The sequence below is a fragment of the Natator depressus genome, chromosome 4 (genome assembly GCF_965152275.1).
Source record: "Natator depressus isolate rNatDep1 chromosome 4, rNatDep2.hap1, whole genome shotgun sequence".
Lineage (NCBI taxonomy): Eukaryota > Metazoa > Chordata > Testudines > Cheloniidae > Natator > Natator depressus.
The window spans coordinates 98378550-98398163 of NC_134237.1; the positions used below are offsets into that span (position 1 = coordinate 98378550).

The 19614-nt window shown below is 43.0% G+C and overlaps 1 protein-coding gene across 5 annotated transcripts in view; it reads right to left on the bottom strand.

The window, feature by feature from the left end:
• Positions 1 to 19614, bottom strand: part of NWD2 (NACHT and WD repeat domain containing 2) — a 143655-nt gene that overhangs the window by 39010 nt on the left and 85031 nt on the right. Inside the window, exon 1 of one of the 5 annotated variants that reach the window (XM_074951563.1) lies at positions 15974 to 16003. The exons of the other annotated variants lie outside the window; for them this stretch is intronic. Within the exon in view, the coding sequence (XP_074807664.1) occupies positions 15974 to 15985 (12 nt within the window). The 5' untranslated portion in view covers positions 15986 to 16003. Of the gene's footprint in view, positions 1 to 15973; positions 16004 to 19614 lie in introns of those variants that run through there. 5 annotated transcript variants of the gene reach the window in all.

Below are 19614 nucleotides of genomic sequence, written 5' to 3' on the forward strand. Positions count from 1 at the left end.
GAGAAATTAATACTAATTAAAACACTATGTCCCATGCAATGCCATGCTTGAGAAGCTAGCATAAGTTTCATGCAGCCAGAAGTATTGCCAATTGATATTATCTGCTGTGCTCTGCAAAATATTCAGAAAAGAGAAAAAATAGCAGCAACTTATAATAACAGTATTCTCTTTAGAGTTTTAAACAAAATGTTCACTGCTGTGTTTTTATGAGTTAAGTGGCATGTTAATTTCTCTAGGAATGAATGACACAGGCATACTTAGCCACTTGATGGCACTCTAACAGAACAGTGAATTTGAAAAAACTCACACTGAAAGCAAGTATTTTTTACATTACAGAACCAGGTGGTGAAGTTATTATAGATCAGGGGTGGGCAAACTTTTTGGGCCAAGGGCCACATCTGGGTGGGGAAATTGTATGCAGGGCCGGGGCAGAGGGTTGGGGTGAAGGAGGGAGTGTGGGGTAGGGGAGGGGGTGCGGTGTGCAGAGACTTGGTGGGATAACTCACATGACTGGAGTACTGTCATGGATGGTTATAAACTGTTCAGGAAGGACAGGCAGGGCAGAAAAGGTGGGGGAGTAGCACTGTATGTAAGGGACCAGTATGACTGCTCAGAGCTCCGGTACGAAACTGCAGAAAAACCTGAGTGTCTCTGGATTAAGTTTAGAAGTGTGAGCAACAAGAGTGATGTCGTGGTGGGAGTCTGCTATAGACCACCGGACCAGGGGGATGAGGTGGATGAGGCTTTCTTCCGGCAACTCGCAGAAGCTACTAGATCGCATGCCCTGGTTCTCATGGGTGACTTTAATTTTCCTGATATCTGCTGGGAGAGCAATACAGCGGTGCATAGACAATCCAGGAAGTTTTTGGAAAGCGTAGGGGACAATTTCCTCGTGCAAGTGCTAGACGAGCCAACTAGAGGGGGAGCTTTTCTTGACCTGCTGCTCACAAACAGGGAAGAATTAGTGGGGGAAGCAAAAGTGGATGGGAATCTGGGAGGCAGTGACCATGAGTTGGTTGAGTTCAGGATCCTGACACAGGGAAGAAAGGTAAGCAGCAGGATACGGACCCTGGACTTCAGGAAAGCAGACTTCGACTCCCTCAGGGAACGGATGGGTAGGATCCCCTGGGGGACTAACATGAAGGGGAAAGGAGTCCAGGAGAGCTGGCTGTATTTCAAGGAATCCCTGTTGAGGTTACAGGGACAAACCATCCCGATGAGTCGAAAGAATAGTAAATATGGCAGGCGACCAGCTTGGCTTAACGGTGAAATCCTAGCGGATCTTAAACATAAAAAAGAAGCTTACAAGAAGTGGAAGGTTGGACATATGACCAGGGAAGAGTATAAAAATATTGCTCGGGCATGTAGGAATGAAATCAGGAGGGCCAAATCGCACCTGGAGCTGCAGCTAGCAAGAGATGTCAAGAGTAACAAGAAGGGTTTCTTCAGGTATGTTGGCAACAAGAAGAAAGCCAAGGAAAGTGTGGGCCCCTTACTGAATGAGGGAGGCAACCTAGTGACAGAGGATGTGGAAAAAGCTAATGTGCTCAATGCTTTTTTTGCCTCTGTCTTCACTAACAAGGACAGCTCCCAGACTGCTGCGCTGGGCATCACAACATGGGGAGTAGATGGCCAGCTCTCTGTGGAGAAAGAGGTGGTTAGGGACTATTTAGAAAAGCTGGACGTGCACAAGTCCATGGGGCGGACGAGTTGCATCAGAGAGTGCTAAAGGAATTGGCCGCTGTGATTGCAGAGCCATTGGCCATTATCTTTGAAAACTCGTGGCGAACGGGGGAAGTCCCAGATGACTGGAAAAAGGCTAATGTAGTGCCAATCTTTAAAAAAGGGAAGAAGGAGGATCCTGGGAACTACAGGCCAGTCAGCCTCATCTCAGTCCCCGGAAAAATCATGGAGCAGGTCCTCAAAGAATCAATCCTGAAGCACTTACACAAGAGGAAAGTGATCAGGAACAGTCAGCATGGATTCACCAAGGGTAGGTCATGCCTGACTAATCTAATTGCCTTCTATGACAAGATAACTGGCTCTGTGGATGAAGGGAAAGCAGTGGACGCATTGTTCCTTGACTTTAGCAAAGCTTTTGACACGGTCTCCCACAGTATTCTTGCCAGCAAGTTGAAGTATGGGCTGGATGAATGGACTATTAGGTGGATAGAAAGCTGGTAGATTGTTGGGCTCAATGGGTAGTGATCAATGGCTCCATGTCTAGTTGGCAGCCGGTATCAAGTGGAGTGCCCCAAGGGTCGGTCCTGGGGCCGGTTTTGTTCAATATCTTCATAAATGATCTGGAGGATGGTGTGGATTGCACCCTCAGCAAGTTTGCAGATGACACTAAACTGGGAGGAGAGGTAGATACGCTGGAGGCTAGGGATAGGATACAGAGGGACCTAGACAAATTGGAGGATTGGTCCAAAAGAAATCTGATGAGGTTCAACAAGGACAAGTGCAGAGTCCTGCACTTAGGATGAAAGAACCCCATGCACCGCTACAGACTAGGGACCGAATGGCTCAGCAGCAGTTCTGCGGAAAAGGACCTAGGGGTTACAGTGGACGAGAAGCTGGATATGAGTCAACAGTGTGCCCTTGTTGCCAAGAAAGCCAGTGGCATTTTGGGATGTATAGGTAGGGGCATTGCCAGCAGATAGAGGGACGTGATCGATCCCCTCTATTCGACACTGGTGAGGCCTCATCTGGAGTACTGTGTCCAGTTTTGGGCCCCACACTACAAGAAGGATGTGGAAAAATTGGAAAGAGTCCAGCAGCGGGCAACAAAAATGATTAGGGGACTGGAACACATGAGTTATGAGGAGAGGCTGAGGGAACTGGGGATGTTTAGTCTACGGAAGAGAAGAATGAGGGGGGATTTGATAGCTGCTTTCTACTACCTGAAAGGGGGTTCCAAAGAGGATGGCTCTAGACTGTTCTCAGTGGTAGCAGATGACAGAACAAGGAGTAATGGTGTCACGTTGTAGTGGGGGAGGTTTAGGTTGGATATTAGGAAAAACTTTTTCACTAGGAGGGTGGTGAAACACTGGAATGCGTTACCTAGGGAGGTGGTGGAATCTCCTTCCTTAGAAGTTTTTAAGGTTAGGCTTGACAAAGCCCTGGCTGGATGATTTAGTTGGGGATTGGTCCTGCTTTGAGCAGGGGGTTGGACTAGATGACCTCCTGAGGTCCCTTCCAACCCTGATATTCTATGATTCTATGATTTCCCTCTGAAAAATATTAATTGCCTGCTTCATACAGGAGAGTGATGTTGGGGAACACAAAAGAGGAGGTGTAAAGATTAAGGCTAATATTCTTTTCTCATTTCTACACAGCAGATCTTGATGTAGACTTTCTGATCTCATCGGGATTTCCACCCATATACAGAGAACAAACTGTTAGTGTTGTACTCCACTAGCTGTAGCTAAGAAGTGGGTTTTGTCACATCAGGAAGGGCAGATTAGAATGAAAGGTACACATATAGCCTTCTGAGGCTCAGGAGAGAATAAGATACAGAAAACTGTGCTCAGACACCTTAGGCAGCACATTTCCTTCTGAAATCACACACTACAATACAATCCCTCTCTATGCAGTTGCCAATTTTATGCAGTGACACCCTCAGCAGTCATATATTTTATACACATTGTTGAGCCCTTATCAAAAGTAAGCCCCCAAAACTGTCACTAACACAAAAAAGTGGTTATTTTAATCTATATTGGTAAATGAGTTACAGGGATAGGGGCAATTTAAAGACTAAATGTAAATATTACATGGAAAACATACAGTTCTGAAGTACCATACAAAAGTTTGCCAAGGAACCTCATGGGCATTTTCAAAGGAACATATTCACAAAAGCATAAACCTTTATAACTATTTCAGACTCAAAGGTCATTCAAAGGGAAATACCTTCCAGGGATTAAGGAAGACCAAAGAACCCACAGCAGTTTAATCACATGGTAGAGCCAGAGGCATCATTGCATGATTCTCAGTTCGACTGCCTGTACTACCTTGCCAAGAGACATATACTGCTGCAAGGGAAAATACACTCCACTGATTGATAGTCTGGAGACTGCCAAAGAGAAGGCTGCCCCAAGCATGCCAAGAAGAATCCGACTGTTCTATGTCTTTGATTGCAAAATCCGGTTCTGTGCTCATTTTTGGAAATGACTTTTTATCAAAACAAGGGATTACTCATTGCATGTCTGTCTGTATCAAGGAGGAACTGAATGATGAGTGTTCCATCAGGAGAAGCCAAGCACTGTCTATGGCAGGAAGAAATATTACAGAGAGAGCCAGATTCTGCTACCCTTACTCATGTTGAATGGTAACTTACACCATGAATTGTCCCATTTAAATTAATGTGACTACTTGCAGAGTAAGCTACTACCTGATGAGAATAAGTGGCCGAAACAATGTGTGCTCCTATTTATTTCAGTTAACTCAGTTGTGGAGGATGGCACTATTCCATGTGAGTAAAGGTGTCAGAATCTGGCCCATAGTGATTGTAAGGAGTTAATACGATTGGCAACAATTTTAGGACTTTATTTGTCTGTTGATTTTGGGGTGAAGTGGGGAAGGCAGCAATAAAATGAAGTTACAATAGGTTCAACAAATTGAGACTTATGACGAGGTGTGTGTTTGTTTGTGTGTGTGTGTGTTAAAAAGCATTATTATTAGTAATGTCAAGTAAGATTTAATACCGATTTCCTGGTTATACTTCAGGCCATTACAGTGGGGCAGATTCAGATGTCCCTTTTGCAGCTGCCCAGGGAAAGGAATTGGGAGTCTGGGACAATGCTGAATGCAAGGGGTTCAGGCGGGGCTGATGGGGATGAGCCCTGCTCTGTATGAGCTCCTGATATGGCAGCCACACAGGGGACAGGGACAGCTCCACCACTGGGTTGGGATCCTCCCAAACTCCCACAAGGCAGGAGCCTAGTTATAGACTCACAGAGACTACTTCAGCCATTGGGTTGCTTTTGCTTCTGTGGGGGAGTCCCATTATCCAAGTACGTGGCTTGCATCTCATTCAGCTACCTAGCCAGGCTCTGAACTTACCCCAATAAAGAATATAAATTAGAAGCAGAGCTGATCAGAATTTTTTGATTAAATGTATCAGTGGTTTGAGCATTGGCCTGCTATACCCAGGGTTGTGAGTTCAGTCCTCGAGGGGGCCATTTAGGGAGCTGGGGCAAAAATTGGGGATTGGTCCTGCTTTGAGCAGGGTGTTGGACTAGATGACCTCCTGAGTCCCTTCCCACCCTGATATTCTCTGACTCTATTCTATGATTCTATTTTTATCAGAAAATGCCATGTTGAAACTGAAACTGTTGGTGGGAAAGGGTCAGTTTCAATGAATTTCCTGTTCCAAAAAATGTTGAAAGAAAGAAGTTTTGAACTTGTTGAAAAATCCTGTTTTGATCTTTCAAAAATGAAAAAAAAAATCCATTTTTGGGGTTGAAATGACTCTGTTTAGAAATGTAAGTTAAAATTGACCTGAACCAATTATTTTTTTTTAGATTTTAAGTCTGTTATGATGCAGAATTGGGACAAGTCTCAAAAATCTCATTCTCACACGACAGGAAACCTTTTCCTGCCCAGCTCTAATTACAGGTCTCAAAAAGTGAGATGACACAATTCCTATAGAAAAAGACTTTGACTTTACATAATCTCAAAAAGAAAAGGAGTACTTGTGGCACCTTAGAGACTAACAAATTTGTTTGAGCATAAGCTTTCATGAGCTACAGCTCACACTGAATGCAACCGATGAAGTGAGCTGTAGCTCACGAAAGCTTATGCTCAAATAAATTTGTCAATCTCTAAGGTGCCACAAGTACTCCTTTTCTTTTTGCGAATACAAACTAACACGGCTGCTACTCTGAAACCTGTCACTTTACATAATCTGCACATCTAAACTGCTATTTACTACCTTTACATGTACATTGAGGCTAGTCGGCCCATTGCAGAATAACAATGTTCTGCAAGCCATGAGCGTACGAATGCCGTAGTGAAGTGTTTAAAGTTAATTTTAGTACAGTGAAAAATATTGGATTGACAGCTGGGGAGACAGAAATCCTTCAGACCAGGATAGGACCCCAGAACAGCTACTGAATTGGCAGCTGCCATATACGCCCTCCCCCTCACACTGCGCACCCAACGTATCTAGTCTGAACTGGAGGGACCACCTCTGTGAGTGACTAGTGCAGTCTAGACTCATTCAGTCCATGGACTCTCTGTGGGGATTCTCCACGTAGGTGCCATTGGTGATGTGGGCTGCTGTCCACTTGAAAATGCAAACAAACAACCCATTTCCCATAAGTGACTAAATAGCATGACAAGATAGTAATTATCATTCTCTACTGCATTCATACTGTAACCTAGAGGTAAAATGCTTCATGTCCTTTAAGCAGCCCCTTGAACCATCCACTCTCAGATTTTATTTATATTTTTGTCTTTCAGGGTTTTGTGGTTCATTTAATTTTGAGTTTAAATTAGGGCGGAAAAAGCCCTAGTCATTCCTTGCAGTTGCTCAAATGCTTCAGTGGGTTAGGATTAGAACAAGGATCAGAAAGCAATATCCTGCACAGGGAATATTTACGTAAATTGCAATTTTGAGCCTTTTTGAAGAACAAAGTATATATGTACACACTTCAATAACAGACCACTTTCAATTTCTATAATAAAAATTACAAATTCAAACGCACAGGAGCCATGCCCTGTATAAAGGTAAGGATGATAGATTTTTGCTAAAATGTGAAATATATTACAGCTACCATTTTCCCCTTCAGTTTATTTCGCTATGAAATTTCTATAAAAAGAAAGCGAGTTTGCTTGGCAAGTTCTGTCCTTTGAAAGCCTCTGCTGCTTATCGCTCATAGCTTTGTTATCTTATAGAAGCCAGATTTTCAAAGTTACATACAAGCAAATATTTCCATAAGTCTAACTTATGCATGCAAAAAACTGATTTGGACGAGCACATTGATCTGTTATTTTCCATGTACAGATTAGCAGCTAGGGCCTAGATCCACAAAGTGGTTTAGGAGTTGTGATGCTCAGCACTGCAACTCTTAGCTTTTAGGCACCTGGGAATCACACACAGCCTGCTTTAAGTGCCTAGATTCCCTATGCAATATGTGAGAGAGAGAGGTGCCTTAGAATGGGATCCACAAAAGCCCAACATGCTAGACAGGGAGCTGCCTCAATTAGTCACTGGAGATGCTGCTGAGAGGAGTGTGTTTGAAGCATGGGCACCAAGTTGGTGGGTGCTCGACCCCCGGCTGCGCCCCGACTCCACCCCTGCCCCGCGTCCTCCTGCCCCTCCTGCCCCGCCCCCATTCCAACCTCTTCCCCAAAGTCCCTGCCCCTATTGGACTCCTTCCCCAAATCCCCACCTCTTCCCCGAGCGCACCGCGTTCCCCCGCCTCCCTCCTTCCTCCCAGCGCTTGCTGCCGTGAAACAGCTGTTTCGCAGCAGCAAGCGCTGGGAGCTAGGGGGAGAAGTGGGGAAGGCACGCTCAGGGGAGGAGGTGGAGGTGAGCTGGGGAGGGCGGGGTGGGAAGCTGCCGGTGGGTGCAGAGCACCCACCAATTTTTCCCCGTGGGTGCTCCAGCCCCAGAGCACCCATGGAGTCAGCACCTATGGTTCGAAGCCCCACCCCTCTCACAGAGATGGGTATCTACCTGTGGCCTGGATGTAGGCACCTATCTCTGCTAACAATCCACAAGTGAGAACCCCTCTTTTGGAACCAGGAGGCGTAGGCGCCTGAGTTAGGTGCTTGCCTCACTCCACACAAAACCTGAGAAGAAGGAGGTGGTGCCTTAACTTCTAGCCCAGTGGTGAAAGCACTCACCTGGGATGCAGGTGCTCCAGGCTCAATCCCGCCTCTACCTGAGGGGGAGAAAAGAATTCTGATGTGGGAGGCTCCCTCACTCTCTCCTGTTGAAGCCATTTCACTGTAGATAACTAGAGAGTCATTGGGCCGGTCAGAGTGAGAATGACTCTGTAGCCTGGTGATGAGGGCACCCAGCTGGGAGGTAAGAGACTCAGGACCCAGTCCCCCTGCTCCAATGACTCTTTAGTTAGCCAAAGTGGAACAGCTTCAAAAGGATACAGTGAGGGAGCCCCACTTCAGAATATCTCATGGCTCACTGGTTAGAGTACCTCTCCTGAAAGGTGGGAGACCCCTTTTCAAATCCTTTCCCCCTCCTCAGGCAGAGGGGGTATTGCACCTGGGTCACCCACATCCTCCTCAGTGGGTGTTGTAACCAGTGACCTGAAAGTTATAAAGTGAGCGCCGCCTCCTCACAGATTCTGAGTGGGATTCAATCTGGGAGGCGGCCTCTGAGTATGCCTACCGGATCAGGTCCCACAGGTGAGATAAGCAGAGGCACACTTATCTTCCCCTGGCTTGTGGACTGCACTGGGACTTAGGCAGTGGATAGGTGTTCAGACAGTAGAGAGAGGCAGCAGCGTGTGTGCACCCAACAGAAACATAGGGGCATAGAGAACTTTTCCAGTGGAAATTCAGACACTGAGTTTAAATGTCTACAGGGTTAGGTGACAGTCAATTGGGGGTTTTGGGGATTGTAGAAATGCCTAAAATTGGGATTTAGCCACCTAAGTATCTCTGTGGATGTGGGCCTAGGCTTCTAACTCTCCATGAGGTCCTTTAAGCATATCATCTGTGTGCACTACTAGTCTCTGCATGTATAAATTAGGTGCACATAAATATCTACTTGTATCTAATGTAGATAATCTGACCCTTGAGGTTCAGTGATTTTTTTTCTCTTCATATTCGTTCCATTATTTTACAGGGAACTGATTTTAGATGGTAACTGCCAGGACCTCTAGAAAAAGATTTTTGAAGACTGGTATTATTACACTTGGTCTTTTCCAGTATCTCCCCATGATATTACAAAAAATAATTGTCACTGGTAAATTCCCTTTTTAATTCCTTGGTACACCTCAAGACTTACTTGGCCTTCAGCAGAGAGGGTAAGAGAGAGCTTCTGCCATCTGACCCTGATTCCAGTGCCACAGGAAATGGCATCAGAGGAGGGAATTTAAAATCCCTCCCACACTCCAGTCACGGACCTCATTTCCTTGTAACTATTTTGAAGAATCCATTGTTGTTTGTTTCTCATTGACATTCTTGGAGAACCCTCTTCTGCACAGCCCACCATTCAATCATTCCAGCCCAGCTTGATTCTCTTCACACTTGCACTAGTTTTACATCAGTGAACACCACTGAGGTTAGTGAGATAAGGGGATTGATCCACAGCCCACTGACATGGATGGGTTTCAGATCAGACCCTAAGTGAGAAGAGAATCAAGCTCGATATGTTGAGGAGATTTAGTAACTGGGTTATATTCCTGGAATATATTTTATTTTACTGAAGACTTACATTTTGAACTTTTGGTGGACTTCCCCCCCCCACCCCGGTTTCCCCTCTTTTGTTCTCCTTTATCAGTTCAAATTATTTTGAAAATCTAGTTCTAAATCTAGTCCATCCTATGGAGCTAAATATTGAGATGTGCTGAACCTCACAACTCATGCTGACTTCAGTGGCAATTCTACATGCTTGGCACCCCCTGAAAAATGGGAATTAAACATAGATTTAGATGCATGTCTTTAGGTACCAAGCTTGAAATGCTAGAAAGAAAGCAAAAGCAAAGATTAACTCAGATACTCCAGTGACTTTACTCAATTTTGCACATTGATAATAAATCTTAAAATCACTTCAAAACTGAACTGGGAGTAAAAGGACATTCGACAAAATTGGAGTAATATGATTTGGGAACTTTCTCTGAGCCAAAATGTGTCCAGAATTAATCACCAAATTGTAATCTGAAGCAATCTCAAGAAAATACTACTAATTGTGGCATGATTAAAGCATGCATTATACCATAGGAATGAAAATTTCAGCAGATGTAAAAGCCAATCCACTCCTATATTTTACTATACACCATAGATGATTGCAGGCTGACTTAAAAATGTGTCTAAGATTTTTAGATCATTAAAATACTCTTCTTAACCCCACCAGACTCCTAAATTCCTAATATCAGGTCTTGTCTGATTGCTGTCAATAGTGCTCAAATTAACACAGTCAATAATTTCACATTGATAATGATAAATTACCAGGTCTGTTGAACAGGGCCATAGAGAACATGTTTCCATTACTATTGGGGGCAACGGATTTGAAAAACAGAAATCAGAAGTGGATGCAGGAAGCCTCTTAAATTTGCTCCCAACACCAGAGGAAGCTAATCCTCACAATCTACTTCCAAGCCAATATAATCTTAACTGTCTCATGTGATGCACCTTTGACCTTTGCCGATTATTCACCTTAGATTTTACTATTTGAAATTTTTCTCTGCTGATAATGTAAACACTTTTGAGTTACTCCTAGCCTTAGTCATTCTTCTCATCTTTGGTATTAACACCCCTCAAATTTGTGTATTTGTTTATCATGTTCCCCTTTCAGTGGTCAATTAATTTTGCCTCATAAATTAATCCTGACCGTCCACTTCACTTCAATTCTTGACTCCTTTTCCTGCTTACCTGAGGTTTTGAGGTGCCCACAATTCTTCGCCACTTCTTCCGGTCCATGGCAAGGCCTTGGAGTTCCAGCCCTTTTTTCTTCAAACTTCTCTTCCTGATTCTTTCCATCATCTCCTCATTCTTCCACATCCTTTCTTGCTATCCTCTTCCTCACATGCTCTCTTTGCTGGTTGTTGTTCTTCCATTCTTATCATATGTCCAGCTCACAACAAACATGGGCTCTCCAGCCTATTGATCACTGACTGCCAAGTTCATCTTCCCCCTAATTTCCTCCATGTGCACTCTATTATTTTCTACTTGTGTAGTCTTTCCTTCTATTTCCATCAGACCTCCCATTTCCAAACCGTAGAGGAAGCAGGGGCAAACACATGCAGCATACACTTTGCCTTTCAATTTGTTACTAATTGATGGTTCACAGTACTCCTGCCACCTTTTTTACTTCTACCCATGCACACTGGGTTGTTCTTTTCTGTTCTCCAGATCTTTCTCTAATTGCATTACGTGTACTTCTCAAGTGAACATTCTTTCTTTTGATTCAGATTCTCTCCTGAAACTTCAATCAACAACTCTTCTTCCATCTTCCCTACTTGCATTACTTCAGTTTACCTTTGCTCTCAGCCAAAAGGGTCAGATCAGCAGCATAGGGTAGTTTTCTCTGTCTCCACTGGCTCAGTTCTCCTACTAATTAACCCCATAACTACCATGAAAACAAGTGGACTCAGCATACTGCCTTGTCTCAAACCCACCATACGAATGAGTATTTGTGTCCACATATCAGTTAAGTAGACAGCTGACATACCAATTTGCAAGCCCAAATACCTGTATGGAACTGCAATGTGGGGATTACATGCACAAAATATACCTAGGTAAATTTTAGAGTACAGGTTGAGGCTGGCTGAAAACGTGATTCTTTATGTCCACATATCAGTCTTTCCATTATGGTGACCATAATGACTGAAAGCCATGCATTCAGTTAAGATACTGATCTATTGAATTCCTTTGCACCATTTGCTGCTAGGAATAAAGTAATAATTTCAATTGGTTTCCAATCATTTTTGCCACATCTTGGAAGGGGGCCCTGCAATCATTAGAATTGGAAAAACTAAATCATAAGCAAAGAACATAGATCCATTAAGTATGTCTCTTTGGACAATGGAAAAGAACACCTGCAGGACTTCTTTCCACATGCTTTTTATAATTGAAGCTTGTTGCCTGTAACCTTTTCTGAGACTCCACTGAATAGATCAGACAAGGAGGAATATGAACTGAAACCAAATGATTTCACAAGCTATAAATGCTGTTTTTAAATTTTAGAGATTAAAAAGTGAATGAACAGCATTCTTTCAATGCTGTGACTGCATATCCCATTTTCCACTGAGTTTTGAAATTGAAATCTTTTAGAGTGTGATATGTGAGTGGAAAGTTGTTAGCAATGAGCTGTAACACAACTTTTGGTGTGTCACGGGGTGTACCAGGCCTTCTGTGCCCTCCACTGGAGGCATTGCCACCTGGACACCTCTGACCTACAAAAGCCACTCAGGCTCGGGTACCAACAAGACTTGATGCTCTGGCGGCTAGAAGGGCCAGGATTAGGCAACAGTAGCCAATCAAGAACCATCAGGCAAGATAAGAAGACCTGCCTGCTTCATCTGAGGGGAGTTCTGGGTGTCACTGGGACAGGAGAGGAGTGCCTAAGTCCTAGCCCAGAGTCCTGGGTCGGGGTCTAACTGTCAGAGTATACCTTCAATTAAACAGTGTGACAACCCATGTGAAGTTTAAGAGCTCAGGCAGCAAACATTTTAGTTTCACTTTACTTAACTATGCAATGGCTAGCAAAAAAAAAAAAAAAAAAAAGCCTGCTGCAGGAGACTGCTCCAGGGAAGCTATGCAAAGTGAAAGTGTTGCGTAACTAGCTGTTAAATAGGTTCAAATCTAAACATATATAGTACAGAAAATAGTAATAGGTGACAAACGAACAACTGATTTCCATGCCCTCTTTCAGCTTGAATCTTGATATTTGGTGAAATCATTAATTCTGGGCTGTTGATTAAAGAAATCTAACCAAAAAGCCAGTGTCTGAAATCTGACCTTTCTAGTAAAAATCACTAAAAGGTTATTGGTCACTTTTGTTGGATTTCAACAATGCAAGTGCCCTTACATGGTTATTATGTTCATAAAAATTATATTAACACCTACTACGAGCGGTCATGTTGGATGTGAGGCTCTAGTTTGGAGAAAGGGAGGTCATCTGAGATCATTAGTGCAAGATAGGATTTGACCTGTTTAATCAGATATGTAGCCCCAAAATTTCCACAGATCTATTTATGGGGTAATTACAAACATTACAGTCATTTCCATGATGCAAGCTGCTGCTTAAGGACCCGATCCCGTGAGAGGAACAGTTCAGGAAGACCTCTGAGTCCACACTGATATCAGTGTGGCTCTAAATAGACACAGGAGTCCGCCTGCACATTGTAACTTGCAGGGTACGTTTCAAGATTACATATTTGCTCATGGGCACTTTCATGTTGCACTAGGGAATGTTCAATCATGGGCTAAAAGTAGAATGGTAGGTATGAAACATCAAAGGTCAGTGAACCCCTTCCACTCAGAACCAACATAGCATTACCACAGCTCTTAAAACAGACACAGTCAATAACATTCCCATGTGATATTAAGACAATCTGCCAGTCTTACATAGTGTCAAAGTTGCCAACTCTCACAATTCTATCATTAGTTTTGCGATATTGGCCCAGCGCCTGGAGTTATGTGATCTCAATTTATTTTTTTTAAATGTAAGTTTCTAGCCCATATGGATATGGAGAAAAACTTGACAAGATGAACTTTAAAGGTTCAAAAAGCTGCAGGCAAACAAAGAACCTAAATCTTACGATTTTTAAAAATCTTATAACGTAAATCAATCTCATGAGTTTTGAGGGCAAGACTCATGATTTTTTTTTTTAACCTTTAGTGTGGCAATACCGCAGTGTTTTAAGATATGGGGAAATTACTTCATTATTTCAAAAAGTGGGGGGAATTGAAAATACAGTGCCTTGCACATTGTGTTGTCAAAGTGAGTGTCAAGTACCTCTTTGACAAAAACATAACCCTTTCATTGCTGTTCTCTGTTACAGCCGCTTTGTGACTGTACAGTAGCAGGCACATAGAGCAGCACCAAAAGTATGTTTTGCCACAGGTATGAGGTATATAGTGTAGCATGTAAGTAACTTATAAATTAAGGAGCATACTCTACCCTTGTTCCTCATGTGGAACTTCCACTGACGACCACAAAAATTCCATGCAAAGCTCAAAGGGAAAATATCCCTCTCAAAAGGAGAAACTTATTTTTAATAAATAAAACTTGTGAGCACATACCGTATTACTTTGATTTAGCGTGTGTACCATTACAGTTACACAGTAAAAGCTAAGGTTTTTAAAAAGATCACAAACTACAGGTATACTTTCTACTCAGTCCAAGGATATTTCCCAAGGAACTGATACATAATCCTACTCTGATAGGAGGAAAGTGGGAAACTGTACTTTCACAAAGAGGGTGCCACAGACTGAGGACTTCTTTCACATCTTTTTCAGGATTTACTTTTCTTTTTTGTCTCCAGGTAAAACCTTAATATTTGTGCTTGAACAAAAGTTTAGGTCTCTTAAGTTACTGCCCTGTGCTGATTTAAGAACTGACATTTCATTTTTCTCACACTGATAGCACAGTATTGGCACACAATGCCACAAAAAAGCAATTTATAAAATCAATCTAAACCCAGTAGTTTATTCAGTTTAACAAGATTTAATCCCAAATTCAGAATGTTTGGAGGGGAGAGGAAGAAAAAAGATGTGATTGAAAACCATAAAGAAAACCCTTCCCTAATGGAGGTTACAGGCATTCTTGCAAGAGACCAGCTCACTGGAAGTAAAACTTACAGAAAGCAAGGATGACTTAAAGCTATTGTATGTACACATTGCAGTTAAACTAAACAAACAAACAACCCCCCCAAAAACACAGCTTGCACCATTTTCTTAAGAAATGGAAGTTATCCACAACTGGAGGGCCAACCAGCTTTTAGTTAATGTTACTGTAAATCCAGAACAACTCTGCTTGCTTCTGGTGTAAAAGAAAGCAGAATTTGGCCCATTAAATTCTAATTAGGCAAAAAGACAAGGACACATGAAAAGACTTCTGTAACTTTGCCAATCTGGTCCAAAAACCTAAAATAGTAATGAACTGTAGATGGAGAGGGATTTTGTCATTTTCCCGAGACCGCCTTGTAAATTTCATGCATAAACTGAATGCATATTGAAAGAATATGCCACTTAAAACATATTGTACACCTTAAGAGGTATATCATAGAATCATAGAATATCAGGGTTGGAAGGGACCTCAGGAGGTCATCCAGTCCAACCCCCCGCTCAAAGCAGGACCAATCCCCAACTAAATCATCCCAGCCAGGGCTCCATCAAGCCTGACCTTAAAAACTTCTAAGGAAGGAGATTCTACCACCTCCCTAGGTAACGCATTCCAGTGTTTCACCACCCTCCTAGTGAAAAAGTTTTTCCTAATATCCAACCTAAACCTCCCCCACTGCAACTTGAGACCATTACTTCTTGTCCTGTCATCTTCTACCACTGAGAATAGTCTAGAACCATCCTCTTTGGAACCACCTCTCAGGTAGTTGAAAGCAGCTATCAAATCTCCCCTCATTCTTCTCTTCTGCAGACTAAACAATCCCAGTTCCCTCAGCCTCTCCTCATAGGTCATGTGTTCCAGACCCCTAATCATTTTTGTTGCCCTTCGCTGGACTCTCTCCAATTTATCCACATCCTTCTTGTAGTGTGGGGCCCAAAACTGGACACAGTACTCCAGATGAGGCCTCACCAATGTCGAATAGAGGGGAACGATCACGTCCCTCGATCTGCTCGCTATGCCCCTACATATACATCCCAAAATGCCATTGGCCTTCTTGGCAACAAGGGCACACTGCTGACTCATATCCAGCTTCTCGTCCACTGTAACCCCTAGGTCCTTTTCCGCAGAACTGCTGCCTAGCCATTCGGTCCCTAGTCTGTAGCTGTGCATTGGGTTCTTCCGTCCTAAGTGCAGCACTTATCCTTATTGAACCGCATCAGGTTTCTTTTGGCCCAATCCTCCAATTTGTCTAGGTCCCTCTGTATCCTATCTCTGCCCTCCAACGTATCTACCACTCCTCCCAGTTTAGTATCATCCGCAAATTTGCTGAGAGTGCAATCCACACCATCCTCCAGATCATTTATGAAGATATTGAACAAAACCGGCCCCAGGACCGACCCCTGGGGCACTCCACTTGACACCGGCTGCCAACTAGACATGGAGCCATTGATCACTACCCGTTGAGCCCGACAATCTAGCCAACTTTCTACCCACCTTATAGTACATTCATCCAGCCCATACTTCTTTAACTTGCTGACAAGAATACTGTGGGAGACCGTGTCAAAAGCTTTGCTAAAGTCAAGAAACAATACATCCACTGCTTTCCCTTCATCCACAGAATCAGTAATCTCATCATAGAAGGCAATTAGATTAGTCAGGCATGACCTTCCCTTGGTGAATCCATGCTGACTGTTCCTGATCACTTTACTCTTGTGTAAGTGCTTCAGGATTGATTCCTTGAGGACCTGCTCCATGATTTTTCCGGGGACTGAGGTGAGGCTGACCGGCCTGTAGTTCCCAGGATCCTCCTTCTTCCCTTTTTTAAAGATTGGCACTACATTAGCCTTTTTCCAGTCGTCCGGGACTTCCCCCGATCGCCATGAGTTTTCAAAGATAATGGCCAATGGCTCTGCAATCACATCCGCCAATTCCTTTAGCACTCTCGGATGCAACTCGTCCGGCCCCATGGACTTGTGCACGTCCAGCTTTTCTAAATAGTCCCTAACCACCTCTTTCTCCACAGAGGGCTGGCCACCTACTCCCCATGTTGCGATGCCCAGCGCAGCAGTCTGGGAGCTGTCCTTGTTAGTGAAGACAGAGGCAAAAAAAGCATTGAGCACATTAGCTTTTTCCACATCCTCTGTCACTAGGTTGCCTCCCTCATTCAGTAAGGGGCCCACACTTTCCTTGGCTTTCTTCTTGTTGCCAACATACCTGAAGAAACCCTTCTTGTTACTCTTGACATCTCTTGCTAGCTGCAGCTCCAGGTGCGATTTGGCCCTCCTGATTTCATTCCTACATGCCCGAGCAATATTTTTATACTCTTCCCTGGTCATATGTCCAACCTTCCACTTCTTGTGAGCTTCTTTTTTATGTTAGGCCTGGTCTAAACTACAGAGTTAGGTTGGTGTAACCCTAACTCTGTAAGCATTTACACTACAATGTTGCTCCTGCTGATGTAAGTTGCCTATTACCCTGACTTAATAACTCCACCTCCGCAAGAGGCGTAGCACTTAGTTCTATGTAGTTACGTTAACGCAGTGTCAGTGTAGATACTGCATTACTTATGTCAGTCCCGGGCAGCTGACAGACCGAGGATCGTTGTCCTGTCAGCCCCATGTTGTGGGACTCAATCGGTCAGTGCCCTACCATGCTCCATACAAGACAGTTAAACTAGGCTTCTGGTGAGGATGTGCACGGCCGACAGAAGGAGCATCGTGTGGAATGTTGTAAGAGTCCAAGAATGCTCAGCATTCTCATTGTTCGAGTGGCTGAATTTTTTGACACCACTTTAAGAAGTATTGTTCAGTTGTCAGTGGTGCGGGGGGGAAGAGGGAATTAGTTTTATTTTTTAAATATGTATTTTTATACCATTAGAACTCTCATAGAGGTAAGGTGTGTTAGAACAAATCAGCAAGTGCCTTGAGACGATCTTTCTGTGTCTCATGGTATAAAGTTGAAGGGAATTAGGTCATGTATAGTTCTTTTCCACTTGCCAAATTGCTAATGAAAATATACCATATGAATAAAGGTATTGCTATATGTGATCAACCAATGGCCTATCTAGTCCAAGGTCCTACCTCTGCCAGTGGCAAGTATCAGATCCTACAAGAAAAGTACAATCCCCCATGATAGGCAGTTATTCAATACCATACCCACACAGGAAATTTCTTCATATTCCTGCAATCAAAGATTTGTTTGTCAGTGAATCTGACATTCATATTTATGTTATATCTCAGACTGAGAAATTCCATTTCTGTTACTACCACATTGTGCACATTCCTCTCTGATATTCTTTTTCTGGACTTTACCCTTTACTAACCAAGTTACTCATGTATACTACTGCTCCTAAAAAGCTGTGGTTATAAGGTAGAATCAGGTGAGTCTGCTAAGCCTGTTCTGTGTGGAATAGAAAAAGGTGAATAGGATCTGCCCCAGACATTTCTTCTACTCAAAAACATTCTCATACTTTTCTTGACTTGGTTATCACTACATTTAAGAGGCCAGCTCCCCAAAGGGTTAAGGTACATTGGTCCTGGAGAACCTTAAACTAATGTTTCCTAAGCTTCTATCTCTTCTGAGTAGCGTGAGTGTAACAGAACTTCCACTTCTAGTGCTGTCAGTCCAGCACATTTCCACTGATGAACATTACATTCACTCAAAAACCCTAGCTTTTGGAGCTTGATGATTAACCTGGTAAACTCCTGCATCAGTTGAAATGACTGGATTTAAATCAGTCAGGTACTGCGATACAGCATGGTATGAATACCTGCTTGTTTCCAATCTGATAACTACATCACCAGCATTTACTCAAGAACTGTCAAAGAAGGTACAAGAAATAAGAGGGAGCAGGGATGAATATGAACATTTCAGGGGAGGGTACCAAAGATGTATTTGGTGTGCTGTCCTTGGGTCAGTGAATGGGAGCTGGAAGATTTGTGGGAGCTATACTCACACTAGAATGCCATTGGAAGAGCTATTGATAGGATTGGTCTTGGTAAAGAGCAGGTGAGAATTTGAGATCCTGTGCTGTGGGTATGGTGGATTTGGGCATCTCTCTAGGGATAGGTATTGACAGGACTACCAAGTCCAGTTAACTCTTCAGGTCCATTGATTTCCATTCTTTCTTCAGGAGCAATGCCAGTTATAAACAGTTTCAAAATTGTTTAGTTCATAAAATATTCAGGAATGTTAGCATAAGTAGGTGTCTTTCATTTTACGTTCCACAGAGACATCTGGGGATGATAGGACATGTTTCAAGTCCATGGCTACAAGAAAATGTAAAATCTCTACCCTGCAAGCCTGGTTTCTTTGTCAAAGAGAAAGTGAAAAGTCATAAAAATATATCCAGAAAACTGGACTAAGTCCAGGTTTCTTAGCAAAAGAAGAAATAGATGGAAGCCAGCTCTCTAGGGATTTGAGATGACATTTAAGTGTTACAGTAACAACTAACCCTAATCAAGGACTAGGGCTCCATTTTGCTAGGCTCTGTACAGGCAAGTAACAAAACCAGTCTTTGCCCCAGAGAACTCACAATCTACAAGACAGACAGTCTGCAAGAGGTGGATGAAATTGACAAATGAGTGAGGGTGGGCTCTAAGAGCGAGATAACAATAAAATGTTTTTCCAGAAAAGTACAAGCCATAGCTCACTACTTGCCTAACAAATGCCACACACAGGGAACTGTAGGCACCACAGCAACTATAGGTTCCAGAAGATCAGTGGTTCCATGTCACAGGCTGTTTTGTACCATTCAAGTTCATATAGAAAACTGTGTTAGTAGTTTTAGCCTTTTCATCTTTTGTTCCTTAATAACAATCTAAAATTAGGACTTTCCTCAAAAATCTTCTCTTCTCCATTTAAAGTAGCATCTGCCATTTCGGTATGACAGGTGTACGACTCAGACTTCAGCTCTTTATCTGCATTCTAACAAAACAGCAAAGATTTTTTTTGTTTAATTTAACGTTAGTCCCCCAAAACTTTCTCACTGTTTGCATTTTCTACTCCTAGTGTCTTCAGCTTACCCATCTCAGGACTCTCTACATTCTAGTAACTTGCAGTGACTCCAGCATAGCTTTTTCACTTTAACAATAGATTTTACCTAATGGTTTGTTCCTTGTAGAGCTATTCTAAAC